The 27,163-nt window shown below is 37.6% G+C and overlaps 1 protein-coding gene, 1 long non-coding RNA gene and 1 pseudogene across 2 annotated transcripts; 1 reads left to right on the plus strand and 2 right to left on the minus strand.

Annotated features, from left to right (window-relative positions):
- Positions 1 to 534: 534 nt before the first annotated feature.
- On the minus strand, positions 535 to 8,737 carry LOC114564893 (immunoglobulin lambda-1 light chain). Its single transcript, XM_028592554.1, has 6 exons — positions 8,581 to 8,737; positions 8,181 to 8,486; positions 6,633 to 6,638; positions 4,206 to 4,253; positions 1,498 to 1,806; positions 535 to 1,165 (listed from the first exon to the last, which is right to left on the minus strand). The coding sequence occupies exons 1-6, from the start codon at positions 8,621 to 8,623 to the stop codon at positions 996 to 998; spliced, it is 882 nt and encodes a 293-aa protein (XP_028448355.1). The 5' UTR covers positions 8,624 to 8,737; the 3' UTR covers positions 535 to 995.
- Positions 8,738 to 10,904: 2,167 nt separating this feature from the next.
- On the plus strand, positions 10,905 to 20,503 carry LOC114564894 (immunoglobulin lambda-1 light chain-like; annotated as a pseudogene).
- LOC114564896 (uncharacterized) lies at positions 16,029 to 16,699 on the minus strand. The gene is made up of 2 exons (XR_003693858.1): positions 16,565 to 16,699; positions 16,029 to 16,462 (listed from the first exon to the last, which is right to left on the minus strand). It is a non-coding gene; the product is annotated as an uncharacterized LOC114564896 (long non-coding RNA).
- Positions 20,504 to 27,163: the final 6,660 nt, after the last annotated feature.

Raw genomic sequence — 27,163 nt, forward strand, 5'->3', positions numbered from 1 at the left:
CTCCAGTTCCTGGAATGATCCTTTAACCAGAGTGGATGGTTGTAACTGTCATTGGGTTGTTAATGTGAGAAAGGCTGCAGAGCAGAAACCCACACAGCCCGTCTGCTGCAGGAAAGGAAGTGGTGATTCTCTGTCAACAGTTTTTTATGATTTCTAATAACCACTGAGAATAGACTCATATCTGCTGCTGCTGTAAACACTCAGGAACTCTTCTTCCTCTCTGCAGCTGTGTGTCTTTTCTCTTGTGGTCTGGAAGCCTTTTTTTCCACTGAGCCCTCTACCCACACACAGTTTAACTGAGCCCAGAGAGCAACAATGATGACCCACCTGGAGGTCACGTCCATGGACTTTATTTATGGGGATTTTAGCCATCAAAGGTGAACTTTACACTTTACACTTTGATTTGATGAAAGTCCTCATACAAATACGACAACTCACATGAGTGTTTTTTGATCTGATGTCTCAGTGGTTAATGTCTGAAATGAAAATAAAGCATTTTCTTATTAAATATGTTTATTTGTATACATACAATGTTGTAGAAGACAGACTCTGAATGTTATCCGAACAAAGCCCTGTCTAAACAAATGTCAGAATAAAGATAGGAATGAAATAGTAAAGTTTGGTTTATGTAAGTGCTACTGAAGTGGAGATTTCTGGTTCAGAGTATTAGAACAAAACCTATGAAGATATGGATTATGAAATTAAGACTCTACAGGTAAATAAGTGTCCATTTAAACTAACAGATATGACCATGAAACCTCTCCAGTTGATTACCTACATTAAGTAAACTTAAGTATTTCAAGTTTTATGAAAGTGAATGTTTAAATACCTTTGCCCCATATACCGCACGATATATGTATTTATGTTGTTAGGATGACAACTACATAAATTCATAACATAACATTTGTGAATACTGATAAAAGTGATAAAAGAGATAAATTGATGAGATTTGATGGCGAGAAAAGTCGAGCAGAAAACAGTCAGTCAGCATGTGTTCAGCTGGTGGATGGTCCCTTGTTTTTGAGGATCATCAGCAGAGAGAGTCCACAGCAGTACACCAGACTCTTCACTATCAGCTGTGTGTACATCAGACAGAGTAGCTTCACTTGGTACTGAGACGGGACAGAAGCTGCTGTTGGAAGTGGTGGTGGAAGAATGGAAACCTCTGAAACAGAAAAGCAGTGAATAGTGTGGAGTTCAGGGTTTATTATAAGGCTATAAGGTGCTGCATTCAAAGCATTTGAGAGCTTCAAAACAGACTCAAAGACTTCTCAGACCTAATGATTTGTAGGTGGTTTTGCAAGTTTTGTCTTTAAGGTTTTTTTTAATCTGCTCTAGCTTTTCTAGTGTTTTAGATACGAATATGGTCATGGTCCAAAATGGTGTGAAATTGCAACACTGGAGTTGCAGTGAGAAAAGTCAGTCCTCTGCTCTCTTTGACAGCGTCTCTACATGGAGCCAAATCTCTGTTGAACACAGTCACCAAGCCTTCATTACCTTGTTCTGTTTGGGCCTCCACTGTGCCCCCCTCATGTAGGACGTCACAGCGGTATTTATATGTGCTGTTCTCTTGCTGATGGATCAGCAAGATGGAGGCGGTGTGTCCTGACTCTCTGATCTCCAGCTGTTCTCCCTCATCAGAGGGCAGCTCCTCCAGAGGACCATTCTCCTTTCGTCTTTTCCAGGAGAACTGGACCAGAGGAGGAAACATGGCTGAGGCCAGACACAGCAGGGAGCTCTTCCCCTCCAGGTGGGCTCTGGATGCTGCTGGGTACACGCTCACCACGGGCTTCACTACCGGCTCATCTGAAGTTTGACAGCAGCAACAAGCAGCACAGACACACATTCACACAGTCACCAGCAGCTTACAGCACTGCATTCAGTCTGATCCTGGAAACTACATGGACTCTGATCACTAAACTACTCATCAATACAGCACAAAGTTCACTACATATACTGGATTCACCTTCATATCAAACACACACTGATCATCTCATGTCAGCACGGCTTATATGGGGACTAAAGACAATTATAGACATACTTTATGGATTAATATACAAAGTCTATTCACTGTAATTAGTTTTACTAATATAATATAGTGATGACATTGTCCTTCATATAATGTACAGTTTCTTTCTATATTATAATAAATAACATTAACTTTCACATTCAATACTTGAGCAATTTTGAATTATTACAATCTATATAACATATTTTAATATATATTGAAACTACACAATTCATAAAAAATGTCATATCATTCTTAACAACCATGTTCACATTTATACACAACTACAATAAAATGTTCAACAATAAGTGTTGCCCCATGGCCCGGGGCAAGTAAAACACCACGTCGGGCACGTAAATTTAACAACAAAAAAGATTTAAATAATTTATATTTTAAATGTATGCAGTCAGAAACAGATAGAAATCACTGTCTCTCCAGTAAGTTAAATTATTGTAATTAGATTTGATGTTTTTTTTTTTTAAATAACAGCCTCCACTTTCAGTATGAACTTTAACTCATCTATGACTCTGTTCATGATGTGTTTATACATTTTATGTAAAGATCGAATATAACAATTTATTTGAGTCTTTGTCCATATTTGATAACCATTAATGAAAAACAATTTGTATAGGAGCCAATAAAGATTGACTTTGAACGATTAGAAATCATTTTTACGTCAAAAAATTCTTAACATTAAACTGTGAATGATTTTTATTCAACAGATTCTCACTCCCATCTCATAAAATACAGACGCTTGGTCAGGAGCCTTTGGTGTTGTTATTGATGATAAAAGTCTCCTTTAGTGTCAGATCTAAACACCCTTTATCTAAACGTGCTGGGTCGGGACTATGTGGCCCATTTTTGACTCAGTTAGGTTTAGGAAAAGATGGGGGGGGGGCTTACGTTTCCATGACACGCGGGACAAGAACGGGACGGTTGGGTTTAGGAAACGTGACACGCGGGACATGATCCCCGGTCTCCTGGGTGAAAGTCCTGTGTTGTTTGACCCATCCACCCCCCCAACCAACCTCCCTATGATGATTTTTGGGCTTTCATACTACTCTCTACCGTAGTCTCTCTTAATGCTAAGTCCTATTCAAGCTCCATGTAGCTGCTGCTCTCCCTGGAGCTCTCTACAAACACACTGAAGGTGTTTTTAGGGTCTCTTCAGACGCTGACAGACACTGTCCAAACCTCCTCATTTTACCAGTTCAGAGTGACAACCGGTTGGTTTTATGATATATCAAATTTAAATAAAAACTGCAACATAATAAACGGACTATCTTGATCCCTGATTGCAAATTAACATATTATAATTATAAAATGTACCTTACATATTAAAATAAATTACATATTTATCTTTTCATAAAATACAATCATTTTAATTACAATAGGCTAAATATAACATATTTACCACCTTATTTTTACTCTACTTGCTTAAGCAACAAATCAATGTATCAGTCATTTCATAGTTTTTTCACAATTTTACCTTTAATACACAATTAAAATAAAATGTTCAGATTATGTTAATCATCAAATACTATTTATATAAGAAATGTGCTAAGATAAATATGTGTTTGATATTAAAAGTATGCTGAGATACATATAAATATGTTTGTGCTGTTATATATATAATCTTGTATCATATATATAAATAAATTATTGTGCATAAGTTATATTTATTGTAATATCATATTCAGTATCTGTCTTCATGTATGAATATATCTTCCACTAAAAGACAAATTTACCATCATATAAAATACACTAACTTTTAAAAATGATTTATTAATTCATTAATTACCCTAAACAATATAATTAAAATTATACTCTTTACAAAATACATTTACTGACATATATTAGATCATGTTTAACATCATAATCATTAACATCATTGTCTTATTGCTGATTAACAGAGAGGATCAAATACTGTATGTTTCTAACATTTCATCAAACGTTTTCTATATAAATCAGATTAATCTCCTGCAGAAATAAAGAATAACTGGAGTTGTGCAGTGAGATTTAAACATGTTTTCAGGAACTATGAACCTTTTTATGGAACAATAGCTGCATGGCTGCAAGAATTCTCTTCTAATGATGAAAAAACTAACATGTGAAGCCTGAAGAGACAGAAACTCATTAAAACACATTTTCAACTTGATCAATAAAACAACTGAAGGAAATAAATGTTTATTCTTACCTGTTACAATCAGTTTAGTTCCAGAGCCAAAAATCAAGTGCCCTCCATCTGTCACAGTGAAACTGAGTGATACAAAAACCTGTCTGCTGTTGAATGTGTCTGCTGAGGTGAACCAGTCCAAATTATTAACCAGGATCATATTCCAGCTCCATGATGTGTTTCTCTAATCTTCATATTAACATGACTCATGACATATTAACTCTTCTTTTATGTCTTTTTTAGACACCAAATCAACACCACACTCTAGAGATCTACACACCTGACCATTTGACGAGCCCCCAAATATGTTATGGCCACAGCAAACAAACACAACTTAAATGTGACGTCAACATATCTAATAACACCAAACCTGAGGATTAATTAAAGTAAATTAAGATGTATTCACAAATTAACTATTACTGATTAAACCAAAACTACAGGAGTCTGGAGGTCTGGCCAAAAAGAACAAAAGAAGAGAAGAAGCCTGAGCCAACCCACCAAGGGCCATTGGACCCAGAACCCCCCATAAACTAAAAAGTAGTAACTAACTAACAGAAACAAAGCCACGAAAACTAGACTACCAGACCTCCCTCCTCAAAGCAAAGAAACCCAAAAGAAGAGAAGAGAAACCAACGGTGATCAGCTGCTTCAGTCTCAGAGACAGATTTCTGTCTCCCAGCCTCTCTTATATCCAGGGGAGGGGCCCCCCTCAATCAGAAATCAGGAACACCTGAGATCAACAGAGGAAAAAGAGAGCAGGGAGGGGAGCACCTAACATCCATTACTATACATTTATAATGTCTGTGTGTTGGAATGTAGTCTTGTTGTTATCTGAAGTAGAAAGAGTTGTGATCCTCCTACTTTTTATATAATTGTTGAACTTAAGGTTGGAAATATTAAAGCTGAAATTAACGTTATTGGATGAAAAGGTTTGTTGCATTCATTCAAAGTGATTTCAGTGTTTGGATGAATATATATATATATATATATATATATATATATATATATATATATATATATATATATATATTTATAGGGTTCGACATTAATATAATTATACTTTGTTTTAAAACCTTCAAATATCTTCAATGCATATTCTGTCACGTGTTGTCATTAGACATTTCTATAGTTATAGTTTGTATAGTTTTCTGTTTCAGGGGCCTGTTTTCAAAGCAGAATACATAAATCCAGGATAACCGATAAAGCGAGGCTTTGACCTAGTCTAATCTGTGCAGCCTGGCTTTGTGCGTTTCACGAAGGCCAAGCCAGGATGAGGAGGAGAGACTAGGTCGAGCCAGGCTGAGGAGGAGAGACTAGGTCGAGCCAGGCTAAGGAGGAGAGACTAGGTCGAGCCAGGCTGAGGAGGAGAGACTAGGTCGAGCCAGGCTGAGGAGGAGAGACTAGGTCGAGCCAGGCTGAGGAGGAGAGACTCTAATAAGCCAGGCTGAGGAGGAGAGACTAGGTCGAGCCAGGCTGAGGAGGAGAGACTAGGTCGAGCCAGGCTGAACTAATTCAGATAGATGCGCATCCACGGCTTTCCTCAAAAGACCACAAGGTCGATCACAGATTTACTGATGCCAAAATGGAGAATACGCATTGTTCATACTTTATACAGAGTGAACAGCAGCTTATTGTGGAAGTATGATGACGTGAAACACATTATTTGTACAAAAAGAAAAGAAACACGGCCGCTGTAATAAAACAGCGAGAGAAAGCGTAGCAGACGATCACGGACCGACTTAATGCGTAATTGTAGCCTAAATATATACATTAACTGACCTCTGCTCTGAATGGAAACCGTCATAATTATTCCATTCAGTGATTAGGCTACTAATCATTTGCACAAATGAACAGTTGTACTCTTTGCCTTAAAAGTAAGCAGAAGATAATGTTACTCAGGAAATTTACCATGAAGATACATTTTCTATAACGCTAGAATATGATGCGTAAATATCTTTTTCACTCTGTTCCTCTCCCTTTCTCTCACGGGCTACAATATAAATTTCCTAAGTCATATTAACTTCCACTACTCGCTTTTAATGCAAAGTGTACAGGTGTTCGTTTTTGCAAATGACAGTGACTCATTGAATGGTTTCAGTTAAGCAGTAATTCATAAATGTATATTATTAGACTATCATTCAGTCGGTCCGCTATTATCTGCCATGCTTTTTGCGTTTGTTTTATTTATTTATTTATTTTTTATAGAGGACGAGTTTCCTTCTCTACATATTATATGCCTTACTCCCTCATATGTATGGACATAGAAAATAAAGACACTGAAGAAATTGGACTCTAAAATCTAGAAACTACACAGATAATTAAGTGATAAATTCCGTGCACACGGTAAACATGAATGGAACAGAGTATATTCATCAGTTATATCCCCCCAGCAATATATAAGGTCAAAAACCATTAAGGTGTCCTCTCCCTGTTGTTACATGAATGTACAGTAGCCTACATCACTAGATAGTTACTGGTCCAGTGAACTAAGACTATTATTTGGGAGGATTGTACAATTAGGATATGTTCTTAAAATTTTACAATCCTCCCAAATTATATTCCCCGTTTACTGGACCACATACATTGTGTGCTAAGAATGCCAAAGACAATATACATGGAAGACGAACAAACATGATCCTTATTGTTAAAGAATTTAAAACAAAATTAATCAACTAAAATAATTCAAGGGCATTGCTCAACTATAGAAATGTACAGCATTTGAAATGTTATCAGCCTTTTCTAATCATCTCAACAACTGCCATAATATATTCATCAAACTTCTAACAACAATATGTGAACAGCAGTCTTCATACAGCAGTATAACAGTAACAATGACTGTCACTTGAATAATTATTTAAAAAAAAATAATGGTCACAACTTTAAATAATATCAGTACTTAAATAAACAGCAATATGCACCTGTTGTATTTTAATCCAGGCTGATAAGAACAGGGTAAAACCACTGCCGGGTGATCAGAAAAGGCTCCAGGATTAAATAAATCCTGGCTGTTAGCCTGGTCAGGACCAGGCTAGCTGTACAGAATAAATCTCCATGGTGATTTATGTGCCTCCGCTTTCGTGAAACCAAATCAAGGCTTAATTCATCCAGGATAACTGGGAAATCCCGGCTGAATCCCTTATCTTGGTTTTGTGAAACAGGCCCCAGATCTTTTATTATTGTTTCTCTGTGTTGTTCAGAAAAGAAACTTCAGCTCAGTTCAGTGTGTTTGTGACCAGTGTTAGACAACTTACTCAGGAAGTGGAAGAAATTACTTGTTAGTTATACTTGAAAAAGTAGCATTACCTTACATATTACTTAGTATCTAGATTTAGTTGTTTGTTCTACTTTAAATTTTTTCATTTTATAACCTGTGGTTTGTTTTGTTGTATAACCTTCTGCTTTTGTGTTGTGTCTTGTCTGGTGCTAAGTTCTGTGTTTTTGTTTTGTTGATTTCTGTTTCTGTGATGGTTTGTGCAAAGTTTTGTTTTGCTTGTGTTGTCTTCTTGTTTGTTTGTATTTTAAAATGCCTTTTTAACATCGAAAGCAGGGGACTACAGATGAAAAATAACCTTTTGGCTAATTCTGTCTTATTTAACCCATGGGAAATCATGTGTTTCATTAATTTGCGCTGTCCCCTTTCATAAATAAATAAACTAAACTTATCAACACTAATTAGTTATTGTACTTGTTGTATTACTATATTACTTTCAAACTGGATAACTAACTGTAACATGATTACTGTTTTGGAAATTGTAATCCCTTACACTACTCATTACTGGGGAAAGTATCCTAATAATATAACAGTAATAGATTACTTAGTAATGTGTTACTGCCCAACACTGTTAGTGACTCTGGCTGAGATGGAGGTGAAATATGTGAACCTGGGCTGTGGTTTACTGATCTCTTCCTGTCACAAACACTGTTTGACATCTGTTCATCTGGAGGTTTTTGTTCAGGCTGCAGGGAGCATTTCTCACTGTGGATCTCTATTCCAACAGGAGCAGTAGTAGGTGGCTGAGTGATTGAGTTTAACCTTCTGGATCTGCAACTCCCAGCCGTTCTGTTCATTCACAACTGAGAAATCATCTATCTGAGGATGATTGTATCCCTTATATATGGTATTACTCTTGGCAATAACAAGAATCACTATGAATGTTTCTTTGTCTCTCTTCTGGTAGAATACAGATCCGTAAGTGCCCTTACACTGCTCAGTGCCTCGACAGCTGAAGGAGACGTCTCCACCAACTCTCCTGGTCAATGTTAAATCATCCTGAATCAGCTGTGTTGCCATGGCAGCCAGCGCTGTAGAGAAACAGACAGGTAGATGAAGGTGAGTGTGAGCCAGTGTTTGTTAAAGGTGGAGTTTGTTGGCTCCTGATTGGCTGGAAACACTCACCTGAACACAGACAGCACAGAGCAGCAGCTGGGAGGAAAAGCATTTAGTTGAGTGGTGTTTCCTCTGGTGAACCTGGGGAGAAGTGGAGCTCTGATGCAGCTGAGGCCAAACAAGGACGAGCTGTGAGATCAGACGAGGGCCACGTGGTTTCTAACAGCTCCTCACATCCCCCATCAGCCCCTGCAGCACACAGGTAAGGCTGCTGTCTGACAATTGGCCTTTTTTAGTGCAGACATTTTGACTTCATTTGTCATAGAAGGAAAAGTAAGATGAACGATGGCTCTGTTAAGTTCAAGTGTTCCCGTAAACCATGATGGTGAGACAGCCAACAGGAACAATACAGGACCCTGAAACTGAAGCAGCTAAATGGAATTCAGCCATTTATTATTCACACTTGTAACAAGTGAAAATGTCTTGTATATAATAATAACAATAATAATAACGAAGACAAACAATGTGAAAAAAAAAGGTTAAAGCAACAAAATCAATTATTAAAATGAAGAGCAATAAAAAATAAATATATAAAATGGAGAGAACATCAGATTAAAGTTAGTCTATAAACGTGTTTTAAGAGGGGATTTAAAAGAGTTTAAGAAGCATTAAACAGCCTTTATGCAGGTCGTTCCAAAGGCGAGGAGTCCTGAAGGTCAAAGGTCACCTTTAGATTCAAGCCTCGACTTTGGAACGAGCACAAGGGTGACCTGAGGATCTCAGGCTGCAAACTGGCTCTCATGGGGTCAACATCTCCGCTGTATAGCTCGGAGCCAGACCCAGACGAGCTTTAAAAGTGATCAGTTAAATCTTAAAATCAATTCTAAATCAAACAGGAAGCAAACAGACAGAAGCCAGATTGTAGTGATGTGTTGTCTGTTATAACCAGTGAGAAGCTTTTATGTGTAATAAAATGTCTTTGTTTAGTCTGACCTGAATTATTAGTATATTCTTGGTATAATTAAATATTTAAAACAGTTTAAAGCTGGTTTGCAATTTGAATATTTTAACTGAAGTTGTTTTTAACTTCCCTTTGATACATCACAGCTTTTACAAATTTAATAAAACATATTATAAAGTAGCATCTCCCCCAACAAACAGCATCTTCTTCGCTTATTTAATGCTATTAGAAAATATTTTCTCCTTTAAACTCCTTTAAATAGAATAACAAGTCAAACCAAAGCAGACAAATGTCAGTCTGTTCCTTTAAGAAGCTTAAGGAACAGTTATGACACATTTAATATTATTTTAAGGGATGTCTGTGCTATTTAAATGCTATAACTCTGAACAGTTTGATCATTGTCACCATGAAGAACTGTTGGAAGAATGACATCATATTGCAGCTGTGTCAGCAGACAAACATGTCTGACATCACATCTTTATGCTCTTAGATCTCTGTCACAACAATAAATAAGCTCTTCCAACATGGCCGTGGGACACATTTCAAACTAAACTTGATCTCACCGTGGGTTTCTGTGTTTGCTGTCGGTGCTGACAGTAACCACCAAAGAGAAAGAGTGTCACCCTGTGGTTAGTCAGAGAAGTGCAAGGGTATCCAGGTGATGCTGAAGAGGATGGTCGCCATGACGACGTGATGATGCTCTTACCTCTTGTTTTACTGGCAAAGAAAAAACAGTGAGATCTCGTGGATAAAGAAACACACAACAGTCAATGACAAGTATAACTGGTATAATTGTTGTTCTTTTAGTTAAATTAAAATACTATTTCTACTGCAGCTGATACAATACAGTAAATTGTACTCTCAGAAATATTACCAGTACTTCTACTAGCTCTGATAGAAACCTGAAGTTCTCAGAGACTGAACCTTTTGTCTGTTCCTCAGTCTGGGGGAAGACCAGAGACTGGAATGATTAATGAAGGTTTTATTGTGACGTTAGGACAGGTTGAAACAGTGTGTTGTTGTAGACACTAGAGGGCAGCAGTGTGAAGGTTTTATTCTTCACAGCAGCAGCACAGAATGGACCTTTTTCACAGCAGACATGTTGACTTGTCGTAATAGGAAAAGCACAGCTGAAATTGATAACCTTAACGATGGCTCAGTTCCATCAAGTGTCCCAGTAAGATATTTCAGTGAGTCAGCATGAACAATACCAGGACCTCTCCTAAGTGGAATGCAGCCATCATTAATGGTTTTGAATACACCTGTGCTTTTCCTCCTATGACATGTCAACATGTCTGCCACGAAAAAGGTATATTGACATAATAACTGAAATACAGTAAATAATGTAGTATGAGGTGATAACTACAGGTTCAAAGTGAGGGCTTCAGAGTAAAAAAAACTTATGTATAATATAATAATTCTTCTACAAAAAGTGTCAAATATTATTCAACCATGACGGTAAATTCCCCGTAACCTAAACAAAGAGCTCATTTGACCCCAAACAAGATCTTTCCCTGAAACTAACCAAGTCTTGTTGGTGCCCAACCAAACCTGATCCATAGTGGTCTCACATCATAAAACAGACTCATTCTTCACAGACAATGATGTTTAATCAGATCATAAAACACTTCTATGTGTCGTTGAAAGGTCAGTTACAAAATACATATTCTGTCATTTCATTTGGAGGATTGTTGGCCCCCACCTCTGTCTGAATACCACCAGTTTCAGATACAGCAAGTGTTTTTACAGGCAGAAGCGCAGATGTGGTGGTTTATCAGTGTCTCATGTTGTGGCTGACCTCAACATGGAGGAAGTTAAAAGTTAAAGTCAGAGTTAGAAACCACGTGGCCCTCGTCTGATCTCACAGCTCGTCCTTGTTTGGCCTCAGCTGCATCAGAGCTCCACTTCTCCCCAGGTTCACCAGAGGAAACACCACTCAACTAAATGCTTTTCCTCCCAGCTGCTGCTCTGTGCTGTCTGTGTTCAGGTGAGTGTTTCCAGCCAATCAGGAGCCAACAAACTCCACCTTTAACAAACACTGGCTCACACTCACCTTCATCTACCTGTCTGTTTCTCTACAGCGCTGGCTGCCATGGCAACACAGCTGATTCAGGATGATTTAACATTGACCAGGAGAGTTGGTGGAGACGTCTCCTTCAGCTGTCGAGGCACTGAGCAGTGTGACTATAATTATATATACTGGTACCAGAAGAGAGACACAGAAACATTCACAAGGATTCTGTATATTCACAAGAGTAGTGGTTACATAAATAAGGGATACAATCATCCTCAGAAAGATGATTTCTCAGCTGTGAATATACAGAACGGCTGTGAGTTGCAGATCCAGAAGGTTAAACCCGATCATTCAGCCACCTACTACTGCTCCTGTTGGAAGGATGATCCCCACAGTGAGAAATGCTCCCTGCAGCCTGAACAAAAACCTCCAGATGAACAGATGTCAAACAGTGTTTGTGACAGGAAGAGATCAGTAAACCACAGCCCAGGTTCACATATTTCACCTCCATCTCAGCCAGAGTCACTAACAGTGTTGGGCAGTAACACATTACTAAGTAATCTATTACTGTTATATTATTAGGATACTTTCCCCAGTAATGAGTAGTGTAAGGGATTACAATTTCCAAAACAGTAATTATATTAGTTATTAATCCAGGCAGAAAGTAATATATTAATAATCAAGTACTGTACAATTACTAATTAGTTTTGATACTAATTAATATGTAAGGTAATATTACTTTAAGTAGTAATAACTAACAAGTACCTGATTCCACTTCCTGAGTCAGTTGTCTAACACTGGTCACAAACACACTGAACTGAGCTGAAGTTTCTTTTCTTAACAACACAGAGAAACAATAATAAAAGATCTGAAACAGAAAACTATACAAATAATTACATTATTAATACAAATAAATGTATGTACATGTGATAAAAACATGAATAATTCTTTTTTGAAAAGCAGTTCCTGATTAAAATCATTTAGACAAAATTGTCAAAATGATGAAACCAAAAACCAGCTTCAACATTTAAAGATTAAAATGCTCTGATTTGACCTGCTGCAGGAATAAAGTCTGTTCCTCCTCACAACGCTGATCTGGGGCCTGTTTCACAAAACCAAGATAAGGGATTAAGCCGGGATTTCCTGGTTATCCTGGATGAATTTAGCCTTGACTCGGTTTCACGAAAGCAGAGGCGCATAAATCACCATGGAGATTTATTCTGTGCAGCTAGCCTGCTCCTGACCAGGCTAACAGCCAGGCTAACAGCTAGCCTGCTCCTGACCAGGCTAACAGCCAGGCTAACAGCTAGCCTGCTCCTGACCAGGCTAACAGCCAGGATTTATTTAATCCTGGAACCTTTTCTGTTCACTCAGCAGTGGTTTTACCCTTTTGTTATCAGCCTGGATTAAAATACAATAGATGCATATTGCTGTTCATTTAAGTACTGTTATTATTTAAAGTTGTGACCATTATTATTTTTTTATAATTATAAATGTGTCATTGTTACTGTTATATTGCTGTATGAAGACTGCTGTTCACATTGTTGTAAGAAGTTTGATGAATATATTATGGCAGTTGTTGAGATAATTAGAAAAGGCTAATACAATTTCAAATGAGTTTTAAATGAAGTCTGTTACTAAGGGCAATACATACAATGCTGTACATTTCTATAATTCCCCAATGCACCTTAAATTATTTTAGTTTATAATTTCTTTTTTGATTTTTTAACAATAAGGATCATGTTTGTACTTCTCGCATTGTATTTGGCATTCTTAGCACACAATTTGTGTTGTCCAGTAAACTGGGACTATAATTTGGGAGGATTGTACAATTTTAAGAACATATCCTAATTGTACAATCCTCCCAAATTATAGTCTTAGTTCACTGGACCAGTAACTATCTAGTGATGTAGGCTACTGTACATTCATGTAACAACAGGGAGAGGACACCTTAATGGTTTTTGACCTTATATTTTGCCTGGGGGGAAATAACTGATGAATATACTCTGTTCCATTCATGTTTACAGTGTGCATGGAATTTATCACTTTATTATCTTTATAGTTTCTAGATTTTACAGTGCAATTTCTTCAGTGTCTTTATTTTCTATGTCCATATATACCAGGGAGCAAGGCATATAATATGTAGAGAAGGAAACTCGTCCTCTATAAAAAAAATAAAAAACGCGAGAAAAAGCGTGACAGATAATAGCGGACAGACTAAATGATAGTCTAAAAATATACATTGATGAACTACTGCTCTTAAATGAAACCATTCAATGTGTCACTTGTCATTTGCAAAAACGAACACCTGTACACTTTGCATTAAAAGCGAGTAGTGGAAGTTAATATGACTCAGGAAATTAATATTTTAGCCAATGAGAGAGAGGGAGGAACAGAGTGAAAGAGATATACGCTTCATATTCTAGTGTTATAGAGAATGGATCTTCATGCTAAATTTCCTGAGTAACATTATCTTCTGCTTACTTTTAAGGCAAAGAGCACAATTGTTAATTTGTGCAAATGATTAGTTGCCTAATCATTGAATGGTAGGATTATGACGGTTTCCATTCAGAGCAGAGGTCAGTTAATGGATATATTTAGGCTACAATTACGCATTCAGTCGGTCCGTGATCGTCTGCTACACTTTCTCTCGCTGTTTCGTTACAGCGGCCGTGTTATTTTCTTTTTATTCAAATAATGTGTTTCACGTCATCATACTTCCGCAAGAAGCTGCTGTTCACTCTGTATAAAGTATGAACAATGCGTATTCTCCATTTTGGCATCAGTAAATCTGTGATCGACCTTGCGGTCTTTTGAGGAAAGCCGTGGACGCGCATCTATCTGAATTAGTTCAGCCTGGGTCTCTCCTCAGCCCTAGTCTCAAGATCTCATCTGAATTAGTCCTCAGCCTGGCTCGACCTAGTCTCCTCCTCAGCCCTCACCTAGTCTCTCCTCCTCAGCCTGGCTCGACCTAGTCTCTCCTCCTCAGCCTGGCTCGACCTAGTCTCTCCTCCTCAGCCTGGCTCGACCTAGTCTCTCCTCCTCAGCCTGGCTCGACCTAGTCTCTCCTCCTCAGCCTGGCTTGGCCTTCAGGACCCTAGTCTCTCCTCCTCAGCCTGGCGCACCAAGCCAGGATGCACAGATTAGACTAGGTCAAGCCTGGCTTTATCAGGTTATCCTGGATTTATATATTCTGATTTATATTTTGTGAAACAGGCCCCAGCTCTTAATGCAAACACTTCCTGTGTCTCCTTCACAATAAAAGCTTTGCAGACACATTTCTAACATCACATGTTGGAACTGATTTCAGCAGATAATCTCACTTTAGTCTTTTCATCCAACCAGAACTTTGATCCAGAACCAGAAACCAGACATGATGTTTATGGTCCCCAGAGGATAAACCCTAATATTTATACACATTTTAAGACGTCTTATAAACTGTTAATCAACACAGAAATATCTAATGACAACATGTGACAGAACATGGATTGAAGATATTTGAAGTTTTTAAAACAAAGTATAATTATATTAATGTCAAACCCTATATATATTCATCCAAACACTGAAATCAATTTGAATTAATGATTAAATTGCAGCAAACCTTTTCATCCAATAATGTTAATTTCAGCTTTAATATTTCCAACCTTAAGTTCAGCAATTATATAAAAAGTAGGAGGATCACAACTCTTTCTACTTCAGATAACAACAAGACTACATTCCAACACACAGACATTATAAATGTATAGTAATGGATGTTACGCTCTCTTTTTCCTCTGTTGATCTCAGGTGTTCCTGATTTCTGATTGAGGGGGGCCCCTCCCCTGGATATAAGAGAGGCTGGGAGACAGAAATCTGTCTCTGAGACTGAAGCAGCTGATCACCGTTGGTTTCTCTTCTCTTCTTTTGGGTTTCTTTGCTTTGAGGATGGAGGTCTGGTAGTCTAGTTTTCAGCTTTGTTTCTGTTAGTTAGTTCCCACTTTTTAGTTGGGGGGGGTTCTGGGTCTGATGGCTCTTGGTGGGTTGGCTCAGGCTTCTTCTCTTCTTTTTGGCCAGACCTCCAGACTCCTGTAGTTTTGGTTTAATCAATAATAGTTAATTTGTGAATAAATCTTAATTTACTTTAACTAATCCTCAGGTTTGGTGTTATTAGATATGTTGACGTCACATTTAAGTTGTGTTTGTTTGCTGTGGCCGTAACATATTTGGGGGCTCGTCAAATGGTCAGGTGTGTAGATCTCTAGAGTGTGGTGTTGATTTGGTGAATACCTTGGTTGTGGTGTTGTGTGATGAGGCCTTCCTGAAGGGTGTGTTGTCAGTAACTACACTGCAACACATACATTATGAATTTATGGACTAAATATAAAAATCTGAGCTGATGTTACTGGCTAAAAACTTATCAAAGTCAGTAGGATTCATCTTCTGAGGAACATTAATGTCTGAACCAACAATCCACAGCTAGTGTAACAGACTGGAAGTCTGTTAATTTTAAATAAACTAATTTAGATTCCCGGCCACACCAACACTGCGAGAAATACACATTAAATATATAAAAATAGTATTCTATTATTTTTAAAGTTAAATTTAAACTGACATTAAAATCACATTCTCCTCAAAAACCAGGGAGACAATAAAACCATAGATTGTCCAATATTCTGTCCCAGGGTGAAACAACACCCAAGTCCAGTCCAGCCTGGAGTCAGCTCCGGGTTTCTCCTGGCACGGCACAGAAGATCTGCTTCAGCGGGGCTTTGAATAGCCGAGTCCAGTCCAGAGATCCAGAACCAGGAATTCTGTGGTGCCGCTCTGCTTCTGTCAGTGGAGAAATGTAAAATCAATGGGTAGCCTGCTCCTAGCCCGGCAACTTTAAACCAGTCTCGGCTGACTAGAGGGACAACTTTCCTTTCCTCTACTTCAAGTGGGCTCATCAACAATACTGCCGTGTCTGCTGCTCTGCCGTCGGCCCCTGGATCTGGCACCTTCACAGGAATGAACAACTAGTAAAAACGACTCCTTTAGCTCAAACACACACACACACACACACACACACACACAAGTGTGGGAGAAAAGGACCAGTTCACTGCAGAGTCTGGGATTCAGCTCCACCAGGGTACAGGAGATCCAGTCAGCAGCAACACCGAGGGAGGAGAAGATCAGCAAGCCAGGCCACTGCAGGACACGGCCCATTCAGAGCATTGTCCCTCCTGGTAAGGGGTCTAGCCTCCTTTTATAGGGACTGGTCTGATCAGCTGGCCAATCAGATCGCTGATGTGAACGGGGTTCTACAGGTGTGTCAATTAGTGATTGTTGTTGCAGTTCATGAAAGATAGGGAAAAGATAAATTGTCCACAGCAAAATATAATAAATTAAACCCACAGCAAACAATATCAGAGTTTTAAAGCAAAAATTTATCAATAACAATTATACAAAATAAACTAAGTTCATCAATCACACAGCCCTACTTGTTTTATATTATATGACACTAGTACAGCATACATACAGACATAAAAGAAGACAGTCATGTTAATATGAAGATTTGAGAAACACATCATGGAGCTGGAATATGATCCTGGTTAATAATTTGGACTGGTTCACCTCAGCAGACACATTCAACAGCTGACAGGTTTTTGTATCACTCAGTTTCACTGTGGGAGGTAGATGGTACTTCATCTTTGGCTCTGGAACTAAACTGATTGTAACAGGTAAGAATAAACATTTATTTCCTTCAGTTGTTTTATTGAACAAGTTGAAAATGTGTTTTAATGAGTTTCTGTCTCTTCAGGCTTCACATGTTAGTTTTTTCATCATTAGAAGAGAATTCTTGCAGCCATGCAGCTATTGTTACATAAAAGGTTCATAGTTCCTGAAAACATGTTTAAATCTCACTGCACAACTCCAGTTATTCTTTATTTCTGCAGGAGATTAAACAGATTTATAGAAAATGTTTGATGAAATGTTAGAAACATACAGTATTTGATCCTCTCAGTTAATCAGCAATAAGATAATATATGATGTTAACCATAATCTAATATATGTCACTAGGACTATTTTGTAAATAGTATAACTTTAATTAAATTGTTTAGGATAAATTAAATTGAATCATTTTAAAAAGTTATTGTATTTTATATGATGGTACATTTGTCTTTTAGTGGAAGATATATTCATAGGTGAAAGACACAAAAAATAACTGAATATAATTTATAATTTAAATGATAACTTATGCTAATAATTTATTTGTATCTACTTTTATATATGATATTTATCAATGACATAAATAGTATTTGATCAAACATAACAAATTTTATATTTATTTTTATTCATACATGAAGACACAGAGATACTGAATATGATTTTAAATATAAATAGTATTTTGATGATTAACATAATCATATTTGAAGATTTTATTTTTAAATAAATGTATTTGATTTAAGGTAAAATTTTGTATAAAAAACTATGAAATTAATGATATATTGATTTGTTTCTTAAGCAATTAGAGTAAAATATAAAGTGGTAAATATATATGTTATACTCAGCCTATTGTAGTAATTAAAATGATAATTGTATTTTATGAAAAGATAAATATGTAATTTATTTTAATATGTAAGTTAACTCTACAACACTGTTCCTTTGTGTGAAGGTACATTTTATAATTATTATATGTTAATTTACAACCAGGGATCAAGATAGTCTGTTCATTATGTTGCAGTTTTTATTTAAATTTGATATATCATAAAACCAACCGGTTGTCCCTCTGAACTGGTAAAATGAGGAGGTTTGGACAGTGTCTGTCAGCGTCTGAAGAGACCCTAAAAACACCTTCAGTGTGTTTGTAGAGAGCTCCAGGGAGAGCAGCAGCTACATGGAGCTTGAATAGGACTTAGCATTAAGAGAGACTACGGTAGAGAGTAGTATGAAAGCCCAAACATCATCATAGGGAGGTTGGTTGGGGGGGTGGATGGGTCAAACAACACAGGACTTTCACCCAGGAGACCGGGGATCGTGTCCCGCGTGTCACGTTTCCTAAACCCAACCGTCCCGTTCTTGTCCCGCGTGTCATGGAAACGTAAGCCCCCCCCCCATCTTTTCCTAAACCTAACTGAGTCAAAAATGGGCCGCATAGTCCCGACCCAGCACGTTTAGATAAAGGGTGTTTAGATCTGACACTAAAGGAGACTTTTATCATCAATAACAACACCAAAGGCTCCTGACCAAGCGTCTGTATTTTATGAGATGGGAGTGAGAATCTGTTGAAGAAAAATCATTTATGGTTTAATGTTAAGAATGTTTTTGATGTAAAAATGATTTCTACTCATTCAAAGTCAATCTTTATTGGCTCCTATACAAATAGTTTTTCATTAGGACTAAGACTCAAATAAATTGTTATATTTGATCTTTATATAAAATGTTTGAACGCATCATGAACAAAGTCATAGATGAGTTAAAGTTCATACTGAAAGTGGAGGCTGTTATTTAAAAAAAAACTTAACTTACTGGAGAGACAGTGATTTCTATCTGTTTTTGACTGCATACATTTAAAATATAAATTATTTAAATCTTTTTTGTTATATTTACTTGCCCGACGTGGCGTTTTACTTGCCCCGGGCCATGGGGCAACACTTATTGTTGAACATTTTATTGTAGTTGTGTATAAACATGATCATTGTTGGTAAAAATTCTGACATTTTTTATGAATTGTGTAGTTTCAATATATATTAAAATATGTTAAATAGATTGTAATAATTCAAAATTGCTCAAGTATTAAATGTGAAACTAAATTTTATTTATTTTAAAATAGAAAGAAACTGTCCATTATATGAAGGACAATGTCATCACTATATTATGTTAGTAAAACTAATTACAGTGAATAGACTTTGTACATTAATCCATAAAGTGTGTCTATAATTGTCTGTAGTCCCCATATAAGCCGTGCTGACATGAGATGATCAGTGTGTGTTTGATATGAAGCTGAATCCAGTATATGTAGTGAACTTTGTGCTGTATTGATGAGTAGTTTAGTGATCAGAGTCCATGTAGTTTCCAGGATCAGACTGAATGCAGTGCTGTAAGCTGCTGGTGACTGTGTGAATGTGTGTCTGTGCTGCTTGTTGCTGCTGTCAAACTTCAGATGAGCCGGTAGTGAAGCCCGTGGTGAGCGTGTACCCAGCAGCATCCAGAGCCCACCTGGAGGGGAAGAGCTCCCTGCTGTGTCTGGCCTCAGCCATGTTTCCTCCTCTGGTCCAGTTCTCCTGGAAAAGACGAAAGGAGAATGGTCCTCTGGAGGAGCTGCCCCGTGATGAGGGAGAACAGCTGGAGATCAGAGAGTCAGGACACACCGCCTCCATCTTGCTGATCCATCAGCAAGAGAACAGCAAATATAAATACCGCTGTGATGTCCTACATGAGGGGGGGACAGTGGAGGCCCAAACAGAACAAGGTAATGAAGATGTGGTGACTGTGTTCAGCAGTGATTTAGCTTCATGTAGAGATGCTGTCAAAGAGAGCAGAGGACTGACATTTCTCACTGCAACTCCAGTGTTGCAATTTTTCTAACAAAATTTTGGACCATGACCATATTTGTATCTAAAACATTGGAAAAGCTAGAGCAGATGATGAATAAAAAAAACTCAAAAAGCTTAAAGACAAAACTTGCTAAACCAACTACAATCATTAGAAAGGTTTTGTGAAGCTCACATTCATTCGGTTTGAGTCAGTTTTAAAGCTAACCTCTCTAAAAATGCCTGTTTCAGAGGTTTTCTTTTCCAATGCAGCACCTTATAACCTGTTCATAATACAGTGGAGGCCCAAACAGAACCCTTGATGTCCACTCTGTCACTATTCACTGCTTTTCTGTTTCAGAGGTTTCTACTCTTCCACCACCACTGTCTCAGTACCAAGTGAAGTTGTTCTGTCTGCTGTACACCCAGCTGATAGTGAAGAGTCTGGTGTACTGCTGTGGACTCTCTCTGCTGATGATCCTCAGAAACAAGGGACCATCCACCAGCTGAACACATGCTGACTGACTGCTTTCTGTGTGCTGCAGCTTTGTCAATTTTTCAGTATAACATTCTTTGTGAACGTACATAAACGTCAAAAGTTTCTGGGATTTTGCATCCTTGTTTTTTATGGATTTCATTTAAATAATCAGAATCAAAGTTTTTATAATCCATATCTTTAAAGGTTTTGTTCTCATACGCTGAGCCAGAAATCACCACTTCAGTAGCACTTACATAAACTAACTAAACCAAACACTTTAATTCCTATATATAGTCAGAATATCTTTACACTGGGATTTGTTCAGATATCATTCAGAGTCTGACTTGTACAACATTGTATGTATGAAAATAAGCACATATTTAATAAGAAGAGTCCTTATTTTCATTGCAGACACTCATGTGAGTTGTCGTGTTTGTATGAGGACTCTCATCAAATCCAAGTGTAAACTGTAAAGTTGACCTTTGATGGCTAAAATCCCCATAAATAAAGTCCATGGAGGTGACCTCCAGGTGGGTCATCATTGTTGCTCTCTGGGCTCAGTTAAACTGTGTGTGGGTAGAGGGCTCAGTGGAAAAAAGGCTTCCAGACCACAAGAGAAAAGACACACAGCTGCAGAGAGGAAGAGGAGTTCCTGAGTGTTTACAGCAGCAGCAGATATGAGTCTGTTCTCAGTGGTTATTAGAAATCATAAAAAACTGTTGACAGAGAATCACCACTTCCTTTCCTGCAGCAGACGGGCTGTGTGGGTTTCTGCTCTGCAGCCTTTCTCACATTAACAACACAATGACAGTTACAACCATCCACTCTGGTTAAAGGATCATTCCAGGAACTGGAGTTTGATTTCAGTGCTCAGTATTCACTCTCTCAGCTTGGATCTGTGTCATTAATCGGAGAAAGAAACAGCTCAAATCAAAAAGTGAAAAATATTTTGTGGATAAAATACAACCATGTGCAGAATATACAAAACCAGAAACATCACCCAAAGTAAAATTCTGTTTATTTTTAAGAAATAAAAAGGGAATAAAAGTGTACAATTGTGTTATTGTGTTATGTCTTATTTTCCCCTTAAATCATAATTAATTGTTAAATAAAACTCTGATTCATAAAACATTGGATATTATGAATAATAATTCGAGTAATACATCATTATTATTATTACCCCGTATGCACCAAAAATAACTCAATCTTTCATTGAAAACACAATCATAAACCACATAAACAACCATACAGGTTCATTTCATCAAAAAAACATCTGCATTTAACAGCAGAACTAGAGCCTCCAACCAAACACCAACAAACTCCAACATTCTAAAGTTGTCAGTTGTTGGCTCAAGCTTTGGAAGTTGTTGTCAGTAATTTGACAGTTGTTGTCAGTTGTTTCAGTTGTTGGCAGTTGTTGGCAGTTGTTGGCAGTTGTTGTCAGTTGTTGTCAGTTGGTCATCTGTAGAATGTTCATAAAACCAACTGCCAGTCCACCATTGCCCAGACAGGAATAACAACAAGACTGACTTTGGTCACCTAGTCCTACCTTTTCTTATTTGAGTTTTAGTGTAATATAACATGGAGGAAATGGAGATCTTGTTGAATGTGGCCAAAGTAGTTCTGGTCTACCTGGCCTGTAAAGCTGCTAGCCGTGTACAGGAGAGACGGTAACCAAGACGAGCCAGGAGGAGACTGTGGTGGAAACCTTGGATATTGGGACATGCAAAACAGGGAGTCTATCCTAACTTGTGTCAAGAACTTCCCTCAGAAGATACTCCAGCTTTTGTGAATTTTGACTGTTTGGCTCCTCAAGGTTTTGAGGAATTACTCACTATGGTTACTCCACTAATTGCCAGAAAAAACACCCATTTTAGAGACAGCATTTCCTGCTGTTAGCATGTTGCCGTTTGTTGGAAAATGGCCTTAATGGGAGGAAATGTAACTAATAGATTTCACCATGAACTTTCCCCATTTGATTACTTTATTTAGAAAATTAATATTTGTATTACACACGTTTTCTGAAATTTCAGAAATATCTTTTGGTAGATTTAGGAGAAATCTACAGACACATATAAACAAAGTGTAGTAAAATAAATGTTTTCTTTCCACTAATCTGAAAGAAGACATGTTAACACATTTTAGATTTTCCTCGTGTAATTTTGAATACATTTGCTATATTTTTATTTTATTTTATTTTGTCGTAATAAATATTTGTTCGTCGTTGTGAGCTACCTATGTTAACTCTTAACCCCTGTGTTATGTTATGTAATGTAATTTATAAGAAGGCGAAAAGGTTATTTTTGGGGGTTCTTTCTGTTGATAAACCCATGGGTTGTACTCCCTCTTGTGTTCCTCTCTGTTACTGTGTTTACTGCTGTCTGGGTTGTACCCCAAATTGTATTTTATGTCATTTTAAAACTGTATGTTGTCTAATGTATTCATGTTCTAGCCCTTTTTTACATATTAATTGGTTGTGCCTCTTGTCAGGCCACCATTGTAAATAAGAACCTGTTCTCAATGACTTGCCCAAAAAATACAGATGAAATAAAAAAAAAATAAAAAGTATTTTTGTTTTATACTTTTTGGTTGGCAGTTTTGTTATGTTTCTTTTATTTTCCTGTAGTTGTGTCATAAAATGTTTTAATATTGTCTGAATTATTGTTTTTCTGGACCCCAGGAAGACCAGCAAGTTGTCTAGGCCAGTGGTTCCCAACCTTTTTTGAGTTTTAGTGTAATATAACATGTCTAAGAAAATCTTGTTGAATGTGGCCAAACCGAAGTTCTGGTCTAACTCTCGAGATAGAGCCTAACTTTGTTTTTGATACAGAGCCAAGCAGCCAGCACTGTTGCGTTTCTCCGCCATGTTGGGGTTGCAAAACAGGAGTCTAGGGAATGGCGGACCCAAAATCCCTCAGAAGCAGGCAGGCAAGCAGGGGAACGTTTGAATTTGGAGGATTTTTTGAAACACAAACAAACCAAGGGGTCCTTTAGCTGCAGCTGGCAAAAAACGATTCAAAAATGAAGACAAATTACCAACAAAAACCAAGGGAATCCAAGAAAACAGGAATAACCGGGAGCACAGAAATAGCACGAGGACTGACACTGGGAAAAACACAAAACACACAAAATGATCTGATACTGGACAGGGGAACTTTCCCCACTAAATGCACAGATTTAATGAGATAACACAAGATTTGTGACACAAGGGCTGAAATTTCAGAAAATCAGGTGAAACACATTAGGCTGGACAAAGCAAATAAAAAAGTGTAGTAAAATACAAGACAGGAAGTAAATTGGACAAGACAGAAAACCATTTTAGACTTTAATTTTAAAACAGCTATAAACTGAGCAAAAGACAACACAGAAAACAGACTACCAAACTAAGACAACACCAAAACCATTTAACAGCCATTTTTTTGTTTCATTCATATAAATAGTGATGCCGTCTCTGTATCAGGTTTACTGCTGTCTGGGTTGTACAACAAATTATATAGTTTTCATTTAAACTGTTTTGTCTAACATTAGATATTCTAGCCCTGTTTTTTCCTAAGGGCTTTCTTTAACATGTAAAAAAGAACCTGTTTTTTACCTTGCCAAAAAAAAATACAGAAAAAGTATTTTGTTTTTACTTGTTGGAGTTTTTGTTTCCCCCTGTATGTGTCATAAAATGTTTTAATATTGTCTGAATTATTGTTTTTCTGGACCCCAGGGAGACCACTGTTGTCTAGGCGACAGCTAATGGGGTCCTTATAATAACCAATAAAATGATGATCACCTCTGTGCTCCTCCTGTTGTTACTTTGACTCTGCTGCCCTCTGGTGGCTGCAGACACTCACTGCTTCAAACTACACGTCTTGTGTTTCTTTATTTGTGTTTTTCTTGTCTCTTTTTTGTTGTTTATTGTATTTAGTGTTGCAGAAAGTATTCTGATCCTTTACTGCAGTAAATGTAATGTAAAACTACACTGTTACAGTAAAAGTCCTGCATTGAAAATGTTCCTTCACTGAAAATCTATTTTTGAGTGTGTTTAGTGTCAGGATTTGTGCAGGTTTGGACCCCAAAATGCAGAGAGTTAAGACGAGGAGGCAGTGTAAGGTTTCGAAGGTTTATTAAATTAAAAACAGCAACAACAAAAAAGTGTCCTGAAGCAAGCAGGTCTAATACCCCATTTACAGGTACTTGGTTATTTTGAAAAACAGAGACATTTCTCTGTGTTTGTGCCCTTTGGAGAATTTGCCTCTGAAAACGATTATTTCTAAATACTCCCGTCAGAGTGGAGATTTTGGAAAACCTCATTTGCACGTTTGCATGTAAACTAAGCAGCCGAAGGAAGTGAGGAAGAGAAGAGAGAGGAAGTGATTCATTGCTGTTGTTGCTATTTTCTGGATTCTGATTGGCTAACGTGGGCTTGAGCTTCTTGTTCCACCGCCACCTACAGGTTTGGCGTGCTCTTGGCGGCATTGACAGCAAATATACACAGGCACGTGTAAAAAAACACTTTTCTGAAAACTGACAGCTGTGCACGATGTTATTTTTGAAAACGGAGAGGTTGAAATGTCCGTTTATGAAAAAAGTCGGCCACGTTTAAAAGTAGCATAAAACTGGCTAAATGAAAATCCAAAAACACTAGGAACAAAAAGACACACGCAATGACAATGATCAGACAACAGACAAAGAAAGCACAGAGACTAAATACACAAGATAACGAGGGTAGTAACGAGGTACAGGTGACATGAGGGCTCATGCACAGGTGGACAGCCAATCACAAAGGAGGTAAAACACACAAGGCAGGAAGTAAGACAAGACATGACACAGGAGAAACAGACATGATGAAGTCAAACTGAAGCCTGTACTTCAAAGCAAGATTTGGCGTTAACGAGGTACCTTCAGGTTCAACCCAGGGTTTTGTGGATCACGACGGTGGATTACTTGTTACCGGGTTAAATCGCCGTGGTAATTTATGATGAACACCTAACCTACTGAGGAGCAGCTTATGTTGGAGATTAGAGATCAACCGGTGTAAAAGCACCGCCTACTGACCAATCAATACTCGATTGATAATGGCATCACCGTTCTTAGAAGATCAGGTGGAGCTCAGTGCGCGGAGTGAGAGAGAGAAAAGTTACAACATTTAGAGACCGACAACCCCGTTAACATTCCCTGATGGGTATTTTTTTTATTAAAGATAGATTTTCAGCAGAGGGAATATATAGCCTATTTGTCGGCTTCTTGAGCCATTTGTTGCCAATGCACACATCGGTTTGAATTGTGTTTTCATATTTTTTTTATTTTCTCTCACGATTGCTTACCACTGCCAGGATTGCAAATGAAATAAAAGGCTAAAGCAAAGACAGTTTATGGGAAGCACAAGTGTAATTATGGTCAGATCTTGTGCCTGACTGATGGGGAAGTGATCAGTGAAGTCTAATGTATTGTAGTGGGTGTACTGTACTGTATATTGGCCAGAATCCACCTTTGGGGGATGATGGGGCCATATCATAGTGGGGGGTCTGGGTGTCCTCCCCCAGGGAAGTTTTAAGCATCAATGACTTCATTTTCTGTATTCTGAAACACTTTTATGCACCAATTTATGGTGGAAATACCTTTATTTAGCTTATGTGAAGAAACACAACTATGACACCTAGTTTGAAGCAGTTGTGTGTTTTTACAAAGTCAGAGTCAACGTTTGATTCCTGACAGCAACAGCAGCAATATTTGGTCCATTAATTGACCAAATCTTATATATATATATTATATATATTTAATCTTTTCAAACACAAATGCAAAAAAGTGTTACATTTGAGTTTGTTTTACAGTAAACTGAATAAACAGAATATTTTAAGTCATCGAGACATCTTTCTCTTTTTATCTGATGGTTTCTAGACCAAATCAGCAGATTCATTAACAAAGAAAGTAATCAGCTGCACAGCTTCCAGGAAGGCTGCTCTGTGTCCTCATTCATAGCTCCTTGATGATCCCTCCTCGATGCTCTCTCCTCTGGGCAGGAATAAGAGCTTTGAGACGGCTTCATGAAGGAGAGACAGAACAACTTCTGGTTCCAGCGAGGACCGAGGAGATATCAAATAAGAGACTTGGGATTCACCCTTACAGTAAAGGCTGTGTGTGTGAATCAGTTTGTTGTTGCAGACACTAGGGGGCAGCAGTGTGAAGGAAATGTTCTACTCAGTAACAACAGTAGTTTCATTCAGATACTTTACTGCAGTAAAAGTACTGATACCACACAGTACAAATACTCTGTTACAGTAAAAGTCCTGCATTGAAAATGTTCCTTCAGTGAAAGTCTGTAAGTATCATCAGTGAAATGTAGTTTTGAAAGTTAAAATGTCCCCTGTGACTGTTTTAATATCATAAATTAGATTATTAATACTCAGCGTTAATGTAAAAGCAGGATTTTACTGTTGGAGTTGGTTGAGCTGGAGCTCATTTTGAACTTTGAACTGATGATTATTTTCATTCTGGATTCATCTGCTGATTATTTTCTTCATTAATTGATTGATTGGTTTGTATAAATAGTGAGAAAAGTTCATCACAAATTACCCAGAGCCCAAAGTGACTCCTTCACAATGTTTGTTCTGTCAAACCAACAGTCCAGACCTCACAATTATTACTGATACATTAACAATATTAAACACTAAATTTCAGAAAACTCGTAATACAAAAACTAATTTTCTTAATGTGGGTAA

This window comes from Perca flavescens, chromosome 12 (assembly GCF_004354835.1).
Source record: "Perca flavescens isolate YP-PL-M2 chromosome 12, PFLA_1.0, whole genome shotgun sequence".
In the NCBI taxonomy this organism is placed as follows: Eukaryota; Metazoa; Chordata; class Actinopteri; order Perciformes; family Percidae; genus Perca; species Perca flavescens.

Bases quoted from the DNA above. Each gene is read 5' to 3' on its own strand.
- LOC114564893 (XM_028592554.1), bottom strand. From the start codon at position 8,623: ATGCTTTTCCTCCCAGCTGCTGCTCTGTGCTGTCTGTGTTCAG. The intron at 8,487-8,580 runs GTGAGTGTTTCC...GTTTCTCTACAG, and splicing joins TCTGTGCTGTCTGTGTTCAG to CGCTGGCTGCCATGGCAACA. The intron at 1,807-4,205 runs GTAAGAATAAAC...GTCAAACTTCAG, and splicing joins AACTAAACTGATTGTAACAG to ATGAGCCGGTAGTGAAGCCC.